Source organism: Euprymna scolopes, chromosome 44 (assembly GCF_053919585.1).
Source record: "Euprymna scolopes isolate OS-2025 chromosome 44, ASM5391958v1, whole genome shotgun sequence".
NCBI lineage: Eukaryota > Metazoa > Mollusca > Cephalopoda > Sepiida > Sepiolidae > Euprymna > Euprymna scolopes.
Genome location: NC_136525.1, coordinates 44,973,435 through 44,994,841, shown reverse-complemented (window position 1 = coordinate 44,994,841; position 21,407 = coordinate 44,973,435). Strand labels below are relative to the sequence as shown.

The 21,407-nt window shown below is 32.2% G+C and overlaps 1 protein-coding gene across 1 annotated transcript in view; it reads right to left on the bottom strand.

The window, feature by feature from the left end:
- The window catches only part of LOC145268828 (mitoguardin-like), a 58,479-nt gene that overhangs the window by 17,838 nt on the left and 19,234 nt on the right, over positions 1-21,407 (bottom strand). The window contains exons 6-9 of the mRNA XM_080124478.1: positions 19,113-19,225; positions 16,703-16,775; positions 14,263-14,349; positions 2,470-2,568 (exon numbers count right to left, since the gene is read on the bottom strand). Of these exons, the coding sequence (XP_079980604.1) occupies positions 2,470-2,568; positions 14,263-14,349; positions 16,703-16,775; positions 19,113-19,225 (372 nt within the window). The remainder of the gene's footprint in view (positions 1-2,469; positions 2,569-14,262; positions 14,350-16,702; positions 16,776-19,112; positions 19,226-21,407) is intronic.

The following is a 21,407-nucleotide window of genomic DNA, read 5'->3' as shown; positions in this document are numbered from 1 at the left end:
GAATGATGAACAATACTAGGAGAGGATTGGAAATGGTGGGTGGGATGGACCAAATATCTGTTGACATACTTGAAAAGGATTGTGTTGTAGTGTGCAGGGGAGCAATCCCATGACAATGTGTTTGACAGATGTGAATGGTTGTGGCATCCCAACAGAGTGACGCGCAAAATTATTGCATTGAAGATAATGAAAGCAACCACGGATTTTTAACCGACGTCTTGCAAGTACGTATTAATTAGTTGGATCATTCCATCACTCCAGAAAGTGCCATGTTTTGGACAGAATCCTTTATCTGCGTAAAGAGTCAGAAACATTCTAAGATGGAGTACCGTTGCTATATCTGGGAAGGTGCCACTTAGATCACTCTTTTCTGCCTGGACAGAGTACAAATCCAACTTTGAAATGTAGTGGGGCTCCACATTCAAAAAGTAACCCGATTTGCATACTTCAGGGTGGAACAATAAAAGTATCGCCCTAAAGAAAACAACACTACAGCTTTATTTTAAAATTTTTATTGAAAAAAATCAATTCAGGTAACTTGACTATGTTGTAGAGTTGACATCTATTCAATGTAGCCACCTTCAGCCTCAATCACTGCCTCGATATGGGTCTGGAATTTGGGAGCATGCCTTTTCCACAAGTACCGGCAGAAGCTTGGTGAATACTCAGTGGATGGTGGCGATTAGGCTGGCTTTGGTGTTGCGAGAGGTCATGTTGGTGATGTTCTCAACTTATGACGAGTATGTTCAGGTCAGAGAAGGAGGGAGGTCAGTGAGAGAAGTGTACAAAGTCGTAGCACTACATCTGAAGCTCTTTGGATTTATAGGCTGTCGCAAAGTCCTGCTGCCACACCCAGGGTCTGCCAGCGTCACCTGATCGCCCTAGGGGATTACCACACGCTTCAGCACATCCAGGTACACTTAGGTGTTGACTTTCAAGCCAACTTTGAAGATGTGAGGTGGTATGATGTAGCCCTCACTTGAAACCACACCAAAGACCATAACCGTGGCCGGAAACTTTTTCATCACCCTGGGCACGTCCCTGTTATTTGTGACAATCCAGCGATGCATTTTGAGGGTGTTGGCAATGGTCCTGTTGTCATAACTTGGATCTGTAGAGAACACTAGTTGTACAGCGGCACAGCTCTGATCTTGCTCGTTGAATATTGTGTCACTTTTAAACATGATAGAACGCTTCTATAGCTCTTAGGATTTGTACACAACTGGCCAACTAGTAGATGGTCTGCAACAAAAATTTTCAAACGGAAATGGAATCACGGCGTCTTTTCTAGGACAATAATTTTATCGTTCCAGATTGTATAATGATTACATAATCTACTTCCTTTAATGTAGATGCATTTTTATGGACACAATCCATTTTTTAAAATGCTATTATACAACCTAACTTCACAAATACATTTGAGAAGTTTAATCACTACATAAGCAAAAGATACTAACGTATAAGCAGTAAGGCTAGACATAAAATCAACAGTAGGTTCTTTGATATGCCAGGGACGCTTCAAAATAAATGTTTCTGGGATTTGTACACAACTGGCCTACTAATAGATGGCCTGCAACAAAATAAGAAAACTGGTTTTCATCAAATGGAAATGGAATCATGTCTTTTCGAGGGCGAGAATTTTATCGTTCCACCCTGTAGTGTGAGGTGGACTCTTCTCTTCTCTACAGCCTTTCTCTCACAGAAGAGACGGTTACTAATCTTCTTTATTAAGGAAATCGCTCGAGATTAGGCATGAAGTCACTTGATGTAAGGAGCTAACAAAAATGGAAGATGATGATTGCAAAGAGAGAAGATGTCTAAAAAGACCAAGGTTGTAGGTAGAAGGAAAACAGTGAGCAGGAAGGAAGTTCCAGGATAAGAATTCATCTACTCTGGTGGAGTATCCAGCTCAGTATTGTTTTTTAAATATAATTATCCACAGACACGTGTTTCATCATCTACGACCCATCAGAGTGGCTGAATCTTGTGTCAGTGGATAATTATATTTTAAGGTTATGAAACATATATGATATCAGATTATTATTAATATGCGACCCAACATCGGGAAAAGGTTCGGACTAGGTTTCTACAGAAAACCTGATGGCCAAAATCTCTATATTTATTCTTTTACATGTGCAAAATTCAATTTATACGATGTTATGTGGTTTTAAAATATTGATATTTTCTTTTCCTATCTTAATGGTTGTGCGTTTTTATTATTTTTGTAAAGAACTCCCATGTTTATTAGAGGTACCGCTCTCTTTCTCCCTCTGCTATCTACAATTCCGTCCAATACTGGTCTTGAAGGTTGGTCGTTACAAAACTCAATCATGTTCTGCAAAACAACCAAAAAGGATTGATATGCTGTAAAAACAAAGCCATCAAACCAAACTCTTTACTGCAACTTCTCCTCACTGAAGTTAAGCAACATTGAGTCTTGTTAATGCCAGGTGGGGATGAGGTACTTACCCCTCTATCTTTTAGTTCTTCTTCCATTTGAGACCAATGCGAATCGTCATCGATGTAGTCCATCATTTCTTGATAAGCTTGGTAGAACTCTTCAGTGTCCTGAAAAAATTACATTCATTAGTTCGTTTTTTTATTAATTTAAAAATATTTTTAAAATTCAAACTTTTTTTTTTTTAATTCAAACATTTCTAAGATTTTTACATTCAAAACATTTCTAAATATTTTATTAATTTAGAATTTTCTAAATGTTTTTTTAATTCAAACATTTCTTTTTTAAACTAAAACCTTTTTATTTTTTTAATTCAAACATTTTTTAAAAAGTTTTTCAATTGTAAATTTTTGAAATTCCATTAAAATATAAAATTTTTTTTTTTTTTAATTCAAACGTTTCTAAATATTTTTTAATCAAATATTTCTAATTGTTTTCTTTTTTAATAAATTTTTAAAAGTTAACTTCATTATTACTATATTAAATATCAAAATAAACTATTTTTTTTAAAGCAAATGTTTTAATGTTTCTGATTTTTTGAGATGTGGATTCATAATTTGCATTATTTGCGCTACTGTTCTCATCCTGAATGTTATTCTTATGTTGCAGCAGATGTAACCGCCAAGCTTCTTGTTATGGGGTTAAATGGTAATAAAATGAAGGAACACAAGATTTTTAGGAACGAACATGTATTCACATATATTACAGGCAAAAGCAGGTTGAGCAATACCCTTCCTCAACGGTAGGACGTTTGCACATGACCTCCTTGGCCGCGTGCCAATCTCTGACTGCCAGGCACCGTTACTCGTTACAGGAAGTGACATCATAAGATAGTCCATTAATCCCATGGAGGCGCGTCTCCAATACTTCTTCAGATGTTTCTTCTTAAACTAGAGAATCTTTCTGTCAAACTTGGGAATGACATAATGGATAAAGTACTAAGTAAAACGTTCAGTTCTTCTGGAGGTTGAGGGTTCAAGCCTCAGTACAGGCAATATTAAGAATACAATTGGTCATGACTTAAGACTTCTACATGGTTATTGCTGACGGAACGAAAGCATTCTAACTCTGTGGATTAAACATAAGGTTCAGTTTAAAAATCTGTGCCGATTCAGAACACTTCTAACAATTACTATGATACTGTCCCTTTGACTACTGTGCACTCTTTAACTCTTATCCTTGAGTGGCCTCTGGGCCTTGGTAAGTGGTGATTCCTTTGTTAAAAAAATGTTAAACAGAAATATGCCCCGTGTTTGAAAAGATATGCCTGAAGAAGATCGGAGGTTACATCGGCTGAAACGTTATGAGAATAACATTCCAGATAAAAACAGTAGCCTGTATAATCCAAACGTTTTAATGTCTAATAATTTATTGGATGTAAATAGCCTCTAAAACTTTAAAGAAGGTGGGTTCTCTTTACTTTGTTAAAAACTATCACATACCCGAGAGTATCCTACGTCTATACAAAGCCACCATTTACTCATGAATGGAGTATTGTTGTCACATCTGAACTAGTGCATCTACCACGTTGCCTGCTCTTAAACAGGGTCCAGAAAAGAGTGTCCAAACTAATAAATCACACACTATCAACCAAACTCCAACCTCTGTCCCACCACAGCACGGTCGCATCCCTGTGCCTGTTTTACAAATATTCTAATGTGTATCCTGATAAACTCATAGCACTCATGCCCCACCTCAACGTAAATACCCAAGTCTCCAAGCTAATAGATTAGACAGAAAGGAAGGTCCCAAAATAGTGCACGTTCTCTCCTGACAACCAGATATTATTATATCTGAAGGACACTATGAAATACCCTCCAAAACACATTATATACAAGTTTATGAGTGAAAAAAATAAGAAATGAAATACCAAGAAAAAACGATAAACACCATTCTATATAAAAAAAAGGTACTTGTACAGTTTAATCAAGAAAAAAAACATGATTATATACAAGTTTATGAGTGAACAAACTAAGAAATGAAATGAAATACCCTCCAAAAAACATGATTATATACAAGTTTATGAGTGAACAAACTAAGAAATGAAATGAAATACCCTCCAAAAAACATGATTATATACAAGTTTATGAGTGAACAAACTAAGAAATGAAATGAAATACCCTCCAAAAAACATGATTATATACAAGTTTATGAGTGAACAAACTAAGAAATGAAATGAAATACCCTCCAAAAAACATGATTATATACAAGTTTATGAGTGAACAAACTAAGAAATGAAATGAAATACCCTCCAAAAAACATGATTATATACAAGTTTATGAGTGAACAAACTAAGAAATGAAATGAAATACCCTCCAAAAGACATGATTATATACAAGTTTATGAGTGAACAAACTAAGAAATGAAATGAAATACCCTCCAAAAGACATGATTATATACAAGTTTATGAGTGAACAAACTAAGAAATGAAATGAAATACCCTCCAAAAAACATGATTATATACAAGTTTATGAGTGAACAAACTAAGAAATGAAATGAAATACCCTCCAAAAAACATGATTATATACAAGTTTATGAGTGAACAAACTAAGAAATGAAATGAAATACCCTCCAAAAAACATGATTATATACAAGTTTATGAGTGAACAAACTAAGAAATGAAATGAAATACCCTCCAAAAGACATGATTATATACAAGTTTATGAGTGAACAAACTAAGAAATGAAATGAAATACCCTCCAAAAGACATGATTATATACAAGTTTATGAGTGAACAAACTAAGAAATGAAATGAAATACCCTCCAAAAGACATGATTATATACAAGTTTATGAGTGAACAAACTAAGAAATGAAATGAAATACCCTCCAAAAAACATGATTATATACAAGTTTATGAGTGAACAAACTAAGAAATGAAATGAAATACCCTCCAAAAGACATGATTATATACAAGTTTATGAGTGAACAAACTAAGAAATGAAATGAAATACCCTCCAAAAAACATGATTATATACAAGTTTATGAGTGAACAAACTAAGAAATGAAATGAAATACCCTCCAAAAGACATGATTATATACAAGTTTATGAGTGAACAAACTAAGAAATGAAATGAAATACCCTCCAAAAAACATGATTATATACAAGTTTATGAGTGAACAAACTAAGAAATGAAATGAAATACCCTCCAAAAAACATGATTATATACAAGTTTATGAGTGAACAAACTAAGAAATGAAATGAAATACCCTCCAAAAAACATGATTATATACAAGTTTATGAGTGAACAAACTAAGAAATGAAATGAAATACCCTCCAAAAGACATGATTATATACAAGTTTATGAGTGAACAAACTAAGAAATGAAATGAAATACCCTCCAAAAAACATGATTATATACAAGTTTATGAGTGAACAAACTAAGAAATGAAATGAAATACCCTCCAAAAGACATGATTATATACAAGTTTATGAGTGAACAAACTAAGAAATGAAATGAAATACCCTCCAAAAAACATGATTATATACAAGTTTATGAGTGAACAAACTAAGAAATGAAATGAAATACCCTCCAAAAGACATGATTATATACAAGTTTATGAGTGAACAAACTAAGAAATGAAATGAAATACCCTCCAAAAAACATGATTATATACAAGTTTATGAGTGAACAAACTAAGAAATGAAATGAAATACCCTCCAAAAAACATGATTATATACAAGTTTATGAGTGAACAAACTAAGAAATGAAATGAAATACCCTCCAAAAGACATGATTATATACAAGTTTATGAGTGAACAAACTAAGAAATGAAATGAAATACCCTCCAAAAAACATGATTATATACAAGTTTATGAGTGAACAAACTAAGAAATGAAATGAAATACCCTCCAAAAGACATGATTATATACAAGTTTATGAGTGAACAAACTAAGAAATGAAATGAAATACCCTCCAAAAAACATGATTATATACAAGTTTATGAGTGAACAAACTAAGAAATGAAATGAAATACCCTCCAAAAGACATGATTATATACAAGTTTATGAGTGAACAAACTAAGAAATGAAATGAAATACCCTCCAAAAAACATGATTATATACAAGTTTATGAGTGAACAAACTAAGAAATGAAATGAAATACCCTCCAAAAGACATGATTATATACAAGTTTATGAGTGAACAAACTAAGAAATGAAAATGAAAATACCCTCCAAAAAAACATGATTATATACAAGTTTATGAGTGAACAAACTAAGAAATGAAATGAAATACCCTCCAAAAGACATGATTATATACAAGTTTATGAGTGAACAAACTAAGAAATGAAATGAAATACCCTCCAAAAAACATGATTATATACAAGTTTATGAGTGAACAAACTAAGAAATGAAATGAAATACCCTCCAAAAACATGATTATATACAAGTTTATGAGTGAACAAACTAAGAAATGAAATGAAATACCCTCCAAAAACATGATTATATACAAGTTTATGAGTGAACAAACTAAGAAATGAAATGAAATACCCTCCAAAAGAACATGATTATATACAAGTTTATGAGTGAACAAACTAAGAAATGAAATGAAATACCCTCCAAAAGACATGATTATATACAAGTTTATGAGTGAACAAACTAAGAAATGAAATGAAATACCCTCCAAAAGACATGATTATATACAAGTTTATGAGTGAACAAACTAAGAAATGAAATGAAATACCCTCCAAAAAACATGATTATATACAAGTTTATGAGTGAACAAACTAAGAAATGAAATGAAATACCCTCCAAAAGACATGATTATATACAAGTTTTATGAGTGAACAAACTAAGAAATGAAATGAAATACCCTCCAAAAAACATGATTATATACAAGTTTATGAGTGAACAAACTAAGAAATGAAATGAAATACCCTCCAAAAACATGATTATATACAAGTTTATGAGTGAACAAACTAAGAAAATGAAATGAAATACCCTCCAAAAAACATGATTATATACAAGTTTATGAGTGAACAAACTAAGAAATGAAATGAAATACCCTCCAAAAACATGATTATATACAAGTTTATGAGTGAACAAACTAAGAAATGAAATGAAAATACCCTCCAAAAAACATGATTATATACAAGTTTATGAGTGAACAAACTAAGAAATGAAATGAAATACCCTCCAAAAAACATGATTATATACAAGTTTTAGAGTGAACAAACTAAGAAATGAAATGAAATACCCTCCAAAAAACATGATTATATACAAGTTTATGAGTGAACAAACTAAGAAATGAAATGAAATACCCTCCAAAAACATGATTATATACAAGTTTATGAGTGAACAACTAAGAAATGAAATGAAATACCCTCCAAAAAACATGATTATATACAAGTTTATGAGTGAACAAACTAAGAAATGAAATGAAATACCCTCCAAAAAACATGATTATATACAAGTTTATGAGTGAACAAACTAAGAAATGAAATGAAATACCCTCCAAAAAACATGATTATATACAAGTTTATGAGTGAACAAACTAAGAAATGAAATGAAATACCCTCCAAAAAACATGATTATATACAAGTTTATGAGTGAACAAACTAAGAAATGAAATGAAATACCCTCCAAAAAACATGATTATATACAAGTTTATGAGTGAACAAACTAAGAAATGAAATGAAATACCCTCCAAAAAACATGATTATATACAAGTTTATGAGTGAACAAACTAAGAAATGAAATGAAATACCCTCCAAAAAACATGATTATATACAAGTTTATGAGTGAACAAACTAAGAAATGAAATGAAATACCCTCCAAAAACATGATTATATACAAGTTTATGAGTGAACAAACTAAGAAATGAAATGAAATACCCTCCAAAAAACATGATTATATACAAGTTTATGAGTGAACAAACTAAGAAATGAAATGAAATACCCTCCAAAAAACATGATTATATACAAGTTTATGAGTGAACAAACTAAGAAATGAAATGAAATACCCTCCAAAAAACATGATTATATACAAGTTTATGAGTGAACAAACTAAGAAATGAAATGAAATACCCTCCAAAAAACATGATTATATACAAGTTTATGAGTGAACAAACTAAGAAATGAAATGAAATACCCTCCAAAAAACATGATTATATACAAGTTTATGAGTGAACAAACTAAGAAATGAAATGAAATACCCTCCAAAAAACATGATTATATACAAGTTTATGAGTGAACAAACTAAGAAATGAAATGAAATACCCTCCAAAAAACATGATTATATACAAGTTTATGAGTGAACAAACTAAGAAATGAAATGAAATACCCTCCAAAAAACATGATTATATACAAGTTTATGAGTGAACAAACTAAGAAATGAAATGAAATACCCTCCAAAAAACATGATTATATACAAGTTTATGAGTGAACAAACTAAGAAATGAAATGAAATACCCTCCAAAAAACATGATTATATACAAGTTTATGAGTGAACAAACTAAGAAATGAAATGAAATACCCTCCAAAAAACATGATTATATACAAGTTTATGAGTGAACAAACTAAGAAATGAAATGAAATACCCTCCAAAAAACATGATTATATACAAGTTTATGAGTGAACAAACTAAGAAATGAAATGAAATACCCTCCAAAAAACATGATTATATACAAGTTTATGAGTGAACAAACTAAGAAATGAAATGAAATACCCTCCAAAAAACATGATTATATACAAGTTTATGAGTGAACAAACTAAGAAATGAAATGAAATACCCTCCAAAAAACATGATTATATACAAGTTTATGAGTGAACAAACTAAGAAATGAAATGAAATACCCTCCAAAAAACATGATTATATACAAGTTTATGAGTGAACAAACTAAGAAATGAAATGAAATACCCTCCAAAAAACATGATTATATACAAGTTTATGAGTGAACAAACTAAGAAATGAAATGAAATACCCTCCAAAAAACATGATTATATACAAGTTTATGAGTGAACAAACTAAGAAATGAAATGAAATACCCTCCAAAAAACATGATTATATACAAGTTTATGAGTGAACAAACTAAGAAATGAAATGAAATACCCTCCAAAAAACATGATTATATACAAGTTTATGAGTGAACAAACTAAGAAATGAAATGAAATACCCTCCAAAAAACATGATTATATACAAGTTTATGAGTGAACAAACTAAGAAATGAAATACCCTCCAAAAAACATGATTATATACAAGTTTATGAGTGAACAAACTAAGAAATGAAATGAAATACCCTCCAAAAGACATGATTATATACAAGTTTATGAGTGAACAAACTAAGAAATGAAATGAAATACCCCAAGAAAAAACTATAAACACCATTCTATATAAAAAAAAGGGGTCTCCCACAGACTAGCAGAGAGAAGGAGGCGCCTAACTTTTTCCTTTGACAGTAGTGCTGTCTCCCTACCCTATACAGCACCTAATATTCTCAAATGGTCACCCATCTGGTATTAACCAAGTTCATCATTGCTTAACTTTAGTGATTTGGCGGGAACTGGTGTCAATGTGATTATGCCATATATATATATATATATATGAATTCTTTGCATGGGGCTCTTAAGTTCACTATGGAAAGTGAGAAGGACAATTCGCTTCCCTTCTTGGATGTTCTTGTCGAACATTCAAGGGGGGGGGCTTTCTCACTACAATTTATAGAAAGCCGACATTTACTGGCCTATAAGTGAACTGGCTGTCTTTTGTACCAAAATCACGTAAGGTCGGCCTAATTAATACTTTGATACATAGAGCCCTCATGATTTGTTCGCCTAACAGATTAGACGCCGAACTCGATAAGATCAGGGAAATATTCATCAATAATGGTTATCCTGTTGACCTTATTGATAACTGTATTTTCAAAAAGGTTCCGGATTTTAAATCCCCTAAAAAGTTTGGACCCTTGAAATACCCGGTTTATTTAAAATTACCGTGGATTGGGGAAAAGAGTAATAGACTTTCCAAACAGATTTGCAAAAGTATTTACGACTGCTTTCATTCTGTGTCCTTGCATTTGGTATATACTATGAGACCTGCTTTTCCATCTTTTTGCAAGGATAGTTTGCCTTACATCCAAAATAGCAATATTGTATATCAATTTAAATGCCAGTGCAATGCTGGTTATGTTGGGCGAACATCCTTGCATCTTTTGACTCGTATAAACCAGCATGTTCCATCGAAGATCAGACAAGGGAGGATGGGGTCTGGTGGTCTCCCTCCTTCTTGGCCAACATTTGGTGGTTGACAACCCGTGCTGTGCCGATAGATATAAAATAGAATGGTTCGAGGTGCTACATAGAGCGGACTCCAGAAACCATTTAAAGATTTTGGAGTCTGTCTATTGCGGTGCGTCAACCTTCTTTGGTGCTAGCAAAAGGAAACATCCAACGCATTGTTTCTCTTTGGGGAACTTTGAATCTTTTCTCCCGTTTTTTTTGTTTATTTTCCCCCTCGTTGTGCCAATATTTTAATCGTTTTTTAAACGTTAATAAATTTATTTTAGTCCCCGTACTTTTGGCACATTCAATAAGTTCCCCATTAGAACTCTTTATTTTCGACATAATATTATTTTGTACGCTATCGATTTTCTCCTGATGAGATGATAGCCGAAAGAGCTCTTGAGAAACTTCCGCTTATTATTTTCAAAACTATATATATATATATATATATATATATATATATATATATATACTGTAGTGACATGCAGTAACTTAAAATGTAATATGAACAGACATCTTGCTGCCCAACTCCCTAGATACGGTCCCAAACAGTAGCCCTTTTCGTCCAAGTTGCACTGTGCTTTATTTGGGGGTTAATTGAGGTTAATGAAAGTAAATAAATAAATAAAATAACATTTGTTTTGAAAAAAAGACATTTCTGCATTACACGGACGGCGCCATCGTTAGAGGGCGATAACTCCAATTTCTTCTTGGTCAAATAACACGCCAAATAAATAATCCCCCCCCCCCGAACACAAAAATATTTGAAAACCAAAACATTTATTGCATAAAAATGTATCAAAATATAATTGTAAAAACATTTATTGAAAAAAACTGCGTAAGAAAATAAATTTTGGGCATTTCTGTAATTAAAGCAACACTAGATTTTTATCAAATAAATTTTTTTTTTTTTTTTCCTGAACAAATAATTCTAATGAAACATTTTTCGAATTAAAGCAACTCTGAAGGGTCAACAACAAATAAATAATTTAAATGAAACATTTTTCCAAATTAAAGCAACATCGGATTTTTTTTTTTTCCAAAACATTTTTTGAATTGAAGTAACAAATAAATAATTTTAATCAAACATTTATCGTCCCCTGTTCTTCGATCGAAAAAGTGCCACCTGACGACAGTTTAGTAAAACATACCAAAAAACATGGCGCCCAGCCACGTAATGCAGATGTGCTGAAAAAAACCCAAAAAACCCTTCAATTTCTATTTCCTAATTCTGTCATAGTTATATAAACATGAGCTGCATGTTTTGTCTGATGCATCTGAATAGCAGGTGTGTAGTTATTTGATGCTTGGCAAAAGGAAGATCAAAGAACTGAGAATATCACTGTGAAGAAATCCCAGGTGATCGAAAAAGGATGAGGAAGAAGAAGGAGTTAAACATTGAAGAGGGGGCAGTTGATTTTTCAGTGGTCCTTGAAAACAGAGAATCTGCTGAGGCAAGTTGGACTGCTGCTTTTCAGATGGTTTGGTTGTTTTACGGCATATCAACCCTTTTCAGGTTATTTAATGCCAAATCCAGTGATTTTGAAGAACAAATTTTAATAGAATATATTTGTTTTTTTCAAGTCAGTTTCTATTTAACCCATAGTTGGGACCCTAACAGGTACTACCACTCCGGGTCAATTAAAGGGTGGCTCCACACTCCCCAAAGCCTGCAAACTTGGGCCTCACCATCGGATATAGTTTAAGGTCATATCCAGGACTCTTTTCAGATGGCTGGGATATAAATGAAGCTGGGGTGGGGGCACAGAGAACTGTAAACATCTTTGGCCACAGTCAGACCACCCAAAAGATATTCTCTTTGCTTGAAGATGACAACAGTAGCCTGAACATGTTTTAATGTCTACTTACAAAGATTTTGGTTGTAAATGGCTTTCACCTCCACTTCACTTGCCCTGTTGGGGCTGCCATTGGGGCTCTACAGATGACTTGTCAACCAGTCCTCTCCATCCTTCTCTGTCCTCCGCATGTTTGACCACTTCACTCGACTTCAATCTTGCCCATTCTGTGATGTTCCCTTCTCAGCTCTTCTTCCGTCGTCCTCACTTTCTCCTCTGACTGTTCCCTGGAGCACTGTCTTGGTAAGCCTCTCTCCTCTTGTTACGTGACTGAACCATTTTAGTTTGTGTCTCCGGCAAAATTCATCTTTCGTCTTCCTTTGTTTACAAAGCCATTTGGCCGAAGTGACGTCGGACATATTTTTAGGTACGGATGACCAAAACCGTATACCCTTCTTTTTTTTTTGTTTTTAGAAGTTTTATTCAAACAGTCTTTATTTGAACTTAATGGACTGGTTTTTTTTTTTTTATATTTATGAACTGTTTTATTCTTTTTATCAAACAAAAATAGAACTTTTATAATGAAATATATATAATGAACTGTTTTCCAAACATCGAAATTTTAAAATCAAAGTTTTATTTAAAAACAAAAAGAAAAAGATATTTTCCCCACCCTTTATCACTTTAAAATTTTATTCAACAATAAAAAAATAAAAAATTTATTTTTCGAAATGAGATTTTTGTAATGAGACTTTATGTAAAAGTTTGTTAAAAAGTTCACATAAAGTTTATAATGTTATTGAAAAAAAATAAAAACAAAAAAAACATTGTTTTTTGTTTTGTTTTTTTAAAAATAAAACTAACTTTAATTTTAAAATTTCGATATCGACGTTTACCTAAATTTTATTATAAAAGTTAGGTAAATGTTCATAAACATATTAATAGGGAAAAAACAGTTCATAAATATTTAAAAAAAGAAAAAAGAAACAGTCCATTAAGTTCAAATAAAGACTGAATAAAACTTCTTAAAAAAAAAAAAAAAAAAAAAAGAAACAGTCCATTAAGTTCAAATAAAGACTGAATAAAACTTCTTAAAAAAAAAAAAAAAAAAAAAAAAAGAAACAGTCCCATTAAGTTCAAATAAAGACTGAATAAAACTTCTTAAAAAAAAAAAAAAAAGTTCATTCTATACATCCGTAGCTAAAAATATGTCGGACGTCACTTCTGCCAAATGGCTTTGTGAATTTTACCACGCCTCCTTATTGTGGTGAGAAGATCTTCATAAGGACCAATGGCTTGCCTTATTCGGTTCTTGACTTCCTCATTCATGTTGTGGTCTTTGTAAGAGATGCAAGCAGTCTTCTGAAGCATCTCATTTCATTTCAGGTCTGAATCCTCTTCTCTAATTCTGATGTAAGGGTCCATGTTTCACAAGCGTACAGGAAAACCGAGTGGACAAGGGAATATAGGAGTCTTATCTTTATGCTGAGCTGGACTGCCTTGGCTTCTAAAACTTTAATAAAAGAAGATTTGCTATGAAGAAGAAAAAAAAATCTCACAATATAATCAGAGATTAAGCCAATGTGAAACGAAAGAAAAAAGATGCTTAGTGTTTTTTTTTTTTTTTTAATTTTAATTGTTTTATTAAAAAAAAAATTGGTTCTTGCCCAAGATTCCCCCATGACAAAAAAAGAAATTGGTATGATGTATGGACCTGTGAAAAAAGCAAAAATATCATATTCCAAAAATCATGTAAATTGATAAAAAAATTGATTAAAAAGTGAAACATACCCTCTCCGCTTTCTGTAATATACCCGCCATTATGGTCTTCCCTAAGTCTTGCAACCATTTTCGTGTTTCAAAATCACGGAATACAACCTGAAACAAAAAAATTTATGAATATTCTTTAGCTATGAAAAAAAAGAAAAAGAAAAAAAGAAACTAACTCAGGTTAAATCAGAAAAAATGTGAGCTTGTAAAGCCAGTTAAATAAAAAAAAACTGGGCTCATCTGTATTTTAAGATCCTAAAGAACCCCACCACCACCACCCCAGGGCTGCCTTTCGGGTTAAAATGGCTAAAACTGACACGTTTGTGCTTATCAAAAAATAAATAAATAAATTAAAAAAAAAATTGATGCCTTGGATTTTTATGAAACTTTCTGAAAAGCTGTAACTGATTTCTATATAATTTTGTTTGTCTAAGTAACAGACCGGATTTTTCGGGAAAACTCCGGTTGTCTCCCTAGGGATGCCTTTCAGGTTAAAATGGCTTAAATTGACACTTTTGTGCTTATTAAAAAAAATTGATGTCTTGGATTTTTATAAAACTTTCTGAAAAGTTGTAACTAACTGATTTCTATATAATTTTGTTTGTCTATACTTTGCGATAACTCTTGGGTGTGCCCCAGAGGCTCTTTTAGGGCTAATAAAAACATTCCATTTTTGGAACTATTTTACCATATTTGTCCAAAATTTTCTGTGCATGTCTATTTAGCAGTTTTGCATGGTACTGAACTCAAATTTAAATATGTTAAGGTCTTCAGAACTTTTGGAGCTAAATGGGGGGGGGGCAAATGATGAACTTAATCATTTCTTTTTTTGCATGGTGCAGAACTCAAATTTACATATGTTAAGGCCTAAAACTGCACCGTTTGTTCATTTTCACCAGGATTTGACGTCCCCTGGGAACTTTTGGGACTAAATAGGAGGGGGGGGCAAATACTGAACTTGTCATTTTTTATGCCTCGTTCACTGTGCACTCACGTGGGACCATGCATGCTTCACTTGTTTTTACTGTCACGATAGAAGATAGGCATAGAGTTTGATATTAAGAAAACTTCCATCGTCTCTTCCAGTAAATTCTTATAAAAGAACACACTTTTAGATTTTAGATAGATTCTCTAACCTTTCTATAGGGAACACGCAACATCACACATAGCCACCAAATTATATAAACTAGCGATGGGACGATTTCAACATTTTTTTCCGATTCTGATACAATTACCGATTCCGATTCTAAATTCCCAATTCTGATTCTAAATTTCTAAATATAGAGTTAGTGGGGGGAGGGGTAACAAAATCCATGAAAAATGAACATATAATTTCGTAAACGTAAAAATACACTTATGAAGATTTGAATCTGACCACAAAGCCATTTCTGACTCAATTAGCAAGGAACAAACCGCACTGCCAATGTTAATAATGAGAAATAAAGTTGAAATGAACTTTTATATAAATGTCTAGACGACTAGGTCTTTAACATCGTGCAAACTTAATAACAAATAATAAAAAAACTAATCTTTCTTAAAATATTCTGAGTAATTAAATCCTCCCTATATATATAAAATGAACTCATTTTTCCCCCCCTCTGATTTTGACCTTAATAGGATTAAAAATCAAGACATTTCATGCAAATGTAATGCGTACAGACTGTAGCACATTATCTGAGGTTTGCTATAGGCCTATTACCTCTACACTTCATCGATAATCGTGGATTCCTATATTTTTTCTGGTGAGAGTTCACGGCTAAAATCGGTTAGAATCAATGGAAGTTGTAAAATCTTTTCTCTCTAATAAATTCCTCCTACCCCCGCTACCACTTACACCGTTGCGGATCCGTTCACAAGGGACAGTACAAAGAAACACTGGTTTGGGTTTGTAGTTGCTTAAAAAAAAAATTTTTCTACTGGGTGAAACGCGTCATTGGATTTAAGCGAATTGAAGGCTTATTTATGGCATTTTTTATTTCGCTTTATTTCATTTTGTACTGGGTGAAACGCGCGAATTGAAGGTTTATTTATGCCATTTTTTATTTTGTTTTGTAGTTGATTAAAAAATTGAAATGCACTGGGTGAAACGCACCATTGAATTTAAGCGAATCGAAGGGTTATTTATTTTGTTTTTTTTTTGCTTTCTGCTTTGCACTGTTTTTTTTTTTTCGTTTTTCCAAACACGTCCGTCATCTTTTCCCCTTTTATGCTTTCTGTTTTTCCGATTTCTTTTTTAAAGAAGTTTTACGTTTCTTCGCTGTTTTTTTTTGTTTTTGTTTTGATATTTAAACAGGGTTATTTCTTCGCTTATTCTTTACTTTACCCCCCCCCTTACGCACACACCTCCAAAAAACCGGGCAATTCCAGGTACCCCCGCTAGTTAAGAAATAATTTATTTGTAGAAAACTTTTGGTGCGTAAACGTGATTATGCTGTAGATATACCAAAGAGATAACACTTACGTCAAATCCTTCTCGAAGACAGTGAAGTTTTCCAAGAAATTCGGCATCTTTTAAACAACCAACCAGTGTGGTCCTGAAATCAAAGAAAAGTAAGAATTTTATTTGCAAGACTTTTAGAAAGATATCTACCTGATGGAACGTAGCCGTTACATAACACTCGGGACCCATATATTGTTTGCAGACAATCACAAGGAAACAAAGCTCTGGAACCCAATAAAAGACATTCATTTAGCTTGGACTTTTTTATAAATTCACAAAATTTATATATTAAAAAAAAAAATAAATAAATAAAAAATTTAAAAAAAAAAATCTTTTTCATTATAAAAAAAACTTTGTGAGAAAGATTTTTTAACCCAATGATATTTTCGAAATTTACAAAATTTATATATATAAAAAATATTTTTCATTTAAAAAAAAAAAAAAAAAAACCCTGTGAGAAAATTTTTTTAACCCAATATGATATCTAAAGGGAGAAACTTTCAAGTAAATGATTAACCTATATACATATACATGCTTTGTGTATATACAAAATTTCATCTAATAGTTTTGTTTTTATAAAAAGTAAAAAAAGTTGAAGATAAACATACAAGAACACATGCTGCCAACAACAAATCCCAACACTGTTTCCGTGGTCTTATCATTCATCTTTTCTTCTGGCCATGTTGTTGTTTCTCATATGGCGATTTAAAAAGGTTCACAAGTATAAAATAAAGAACTAGAAAAAAAAAACATAGAAAACACCTTCCGTGGATGTCAGTTTGGCCCTGGGTGTGTGTGTAACACCATCATGGAAAACAACTCTCTCAATGCTAACTCGCATGTCGCCAGATCAGAAGCACGGGTGTGTGGTTATGAAATCCTCCCCATTCTCCCTACTCTCCTGACCTTGCACCCTCTGACTTTCACCTCTTCCCAGCCATGAAGTTGTTTTTGAAGACAACCATATTGTAGTCAGCTGCTCTTACTTTAACAATTACAAGACGTCTCTACAACTACTGATATCCATGACAGATAACACCTTACTTGAGAATTCTTCCTTCAAACTCCTTGGCTTAACATTCACGGGCAATATGAACTGGAACAAATATGCTGAGGACACTGCGAAGGCTGCTGCAAAGGTAGATATTCCCTCTATTGAGCTAGAAGACTATTAATACCTAAGAGTATTCTATACCTATACGTTGCGAGCTCGTCTGTTTTATCGTTAGTTCTATGGCAAGTGCTTGTCTGAGCTCCAATCTCTCGTCCCCTCTCACCAATCTTTCATGATAAACACCTGTCTAGCTGAAACCACTGTCAATAATTTACCCCACTCTTTATCTGTGCCTAAATCAAAACGTAGATTCCATGAACAAAGCTTCTTTCTTAGAAGTGTATGCCTGTGGAACTCTCTTCCGTTTGCCTGTTTCCCACCTGACTACAACCTGGATGTCTTCAAGTCCAACATAAACAAATTCCTGATGAACCGCCCCCCCTTTAAGTAAGACACTTTATAAAATCTCCAATACTAACGATACTATCCCATTGATTACTGTACATGCAATAACTCTTATCCCCGAGTGGCTTCCGAGCCTTGATAAGTGGTGACATCCATGTAAAAAAACAAAAAACATGTACAAGGTTACCATTAGCCCATGCATGGAGTATTGTTGCCACATCTGGCCTGGTGCATCTACCACTAGCCCCTCCCTCTTGGATAGGGTCCAAAAAAAGAGTTTTCAATCTAATAGGTTCCACTTTATCAACTAAGCTCCAACCCCTGTCCCATCGCCACAATGTTGCATCACTGTGCCTGTTTTACGAATACGTGCTCTGGTGAACTTGTTGCATTTGTGCCCTCTCGACATACATATTCCCGACAAACCCGCTTAGCAACAAAATCACACCCCTTCACTGTTGAAGGCCGTAAATGTCAGAAAGTACATATTCCCGGCAAACCTGCTTAGCAACAAAATCACACCCCTTCACTGTTGAAGGCCGTAAATGTCAGAAAGTACATATTCCCGGCAAACCTGCTTAGCAACAAAATCACACCTCTCCACTGTGGAGCTCTTTAAATGCAAGAAAATTTTCTACTCTCATAGTCCCCCCCCCCCCGAACAGCTAAACTTTGGAATTCTTTTCCTGCTACTTGCTTCCCTGACTGCACTGATATGCAGAAGTTTAAATGTAATGTAAACCAACATCTTGTTAATCTTTCCTAGGCATGGTCCCAAATAATAGCGCCTTACATCTAAGTGGCAATATGCCTTGTTAGGGGGTGAACGCGAGTAAAAAAAATAAATAAATAAAATAAAAAACCTATTACAGGCCGGTCCTCTGCATCTACATATTCACACACACACTATCCAGATTTAAACTTCCTCTGAGGTCATCAGATCTAAGGTCATCATTAAATTCTGAAGCTTACCTCATCGTCCGACATGTAACACCGTTGTGCTTGTGTTCTTGTAATGCCCCTTCGTACAATGGAAGCCGTTTGAATAACTCACGGTACGTTTCAAGATCAGACAAATCTGCCATCTGGAAATAAAATAAGTCAGAAACTACACAAGATACTTTCACATCATGAAATAAAACAAATGAAATAAAATTATCTATATTATGTTTAACTTTGTGTCACATTTTTCTTGGAAACTACTCGGTCGATCTGGAAGAAATTTTCAATATACTTTTGTTACGATAAGGTGCAGCAAACTAAGTACTATGGTATCCATTCGAAGCACAGTTAAGAATTGGTATTTAATACAAAAAATAAGCACAAATTTTATTGTATTCAACCATAAATTTGGCATAAAGCACTCATTCTAGCCAATGGACTAAGTTTAGTTTATTATATATATATATATAAGAAAATCAATTTAAAACTTTTCTTTTGATTCTTTTTTATTATAATTCCTTGTTTGAATTTTTGATTGATCAATGAATTACCGTACTTCGGGGTAATTGCACGAACTAAAAAAAGTGCTCTTTATATGCGTGGTTGCCAAAAGAGCACTTTTAGCTAGTTGGCACCATTACTTCAAAGTATGGTACTGTAATTCATTCAGTTTTTAATATATATATATATATATATATATATATATATGAACAAATGATTAATAAAATATGTTAAAACACATCTTGAAAAAGAGTTAAAAACATATTTAATTTTAAAAAAAGGAAGCACAAGATAAGTGGATAGTCCTTAATCCGCGGAGTTTCGAAGAAATACTCTCCTTCTCATCAGAGGGCAGGAATTAGCAAAATGCAGGATCGGATTTTGCATATAAAAGTATTTAATGAAACTACAAGTAAGTCAAAGATCTTACTTGGTTAAAAAAAGGGTGAGTTAAGGGGAACAGGAGGCAAAAGAAAAATAATAAAAAGATTTCACATGAATGGATAGTCCGGTGAAGGGTAAAAATCCAAAAATGGTAAAATCTAAAACGGTCGAATTTAAAATTTCAATCCAATGGGTAAATTCCAAATGGTCCAAAATCATCCAAAAGGCAGAGTTCCTTATTTTACTTATAAATATTAACTCTTTAATATTTATAATATATTTTAAGTTTACCATTTTGATTACCTTAGTAAACTTATTGTAACTTTTATTTTTATATATATATATATATATATATATATATATATATATAGGGTGCCCCAAAATGATCTGACACATTTGTAGTTAAAAAAAATAAATAAATAAATAACAATTAAATAAAGAAAATATATTTTAGTTTTTAAACTGTACGTAGAATGCCATTTTATTTTAGTTAGGTCCAAATTCATTCATATCTGTATTTATACATCTTAAAATTATAAAACACCCTTCTAAATTTGAATAGGGCTGTTGTGGTGATATGGATTGGCGTGCAAGATCACCTGATCTAAACTCCTGCGATATTTTTTTCTTGAAGTTAAAAGCATTCAGCCACCCTCGATGTCTTTAAGAATTAAAACGAGCTTCTGAAATGGCTGCTATTCCACCCAAATGGCCCACTGAGTTTATTGAAAACTTACGTGAATGTCTACAATCGTGTTTTAGCAATGATAGGAAACATTTGGATCATTTAATATTTAAGACTGCGTGAAATAAAATAGCATTTTGCGTACATTAAAAAAAAAAAAAATTTTTTATTTAATTGTTATTTAATTTTTTTTATTAGATCATTTTGAGACATCCTGTATATACATATTGCACTCTGCTTTTTTTTTCGCTGAACTTTTGTTATAAGGTGCAGTGAATTATGTATTATGGTATATATTCAATAGACACTTAAGGATTAGTATTTAATGCAAAAACAAGCACATTTTTAATTGTTATTAATTAAAATAAATAATTAAAAATTGTTAATTAAAATAATGGAAAATTGTTAATTAAAATAATGGAAAATTGTTGATTAAAATAAATAATTGAAAATTGTCATTAATTAAAATAAATGATTAAAAATTGTCATTAATTAAAATAAATGATTAAAAATTGTCGTTAATTAAAATAAATAATTAAAAATTGTCATTAATTAAAATAAATAATTAAAAATTGTCATTAATTAAAATAAATTAAAAATTGTCATTAATTAAAATAAATAATTAAAAATTGTCATTAATTAAAATAAATAATTAAAAATTGTCATTAATTAAAATAATTAAAAATTGTCATTAATTAAAATAAATAATTAAAAATTGTCATTAATTAAAATAAATAATTAAAAATTGTCATTAA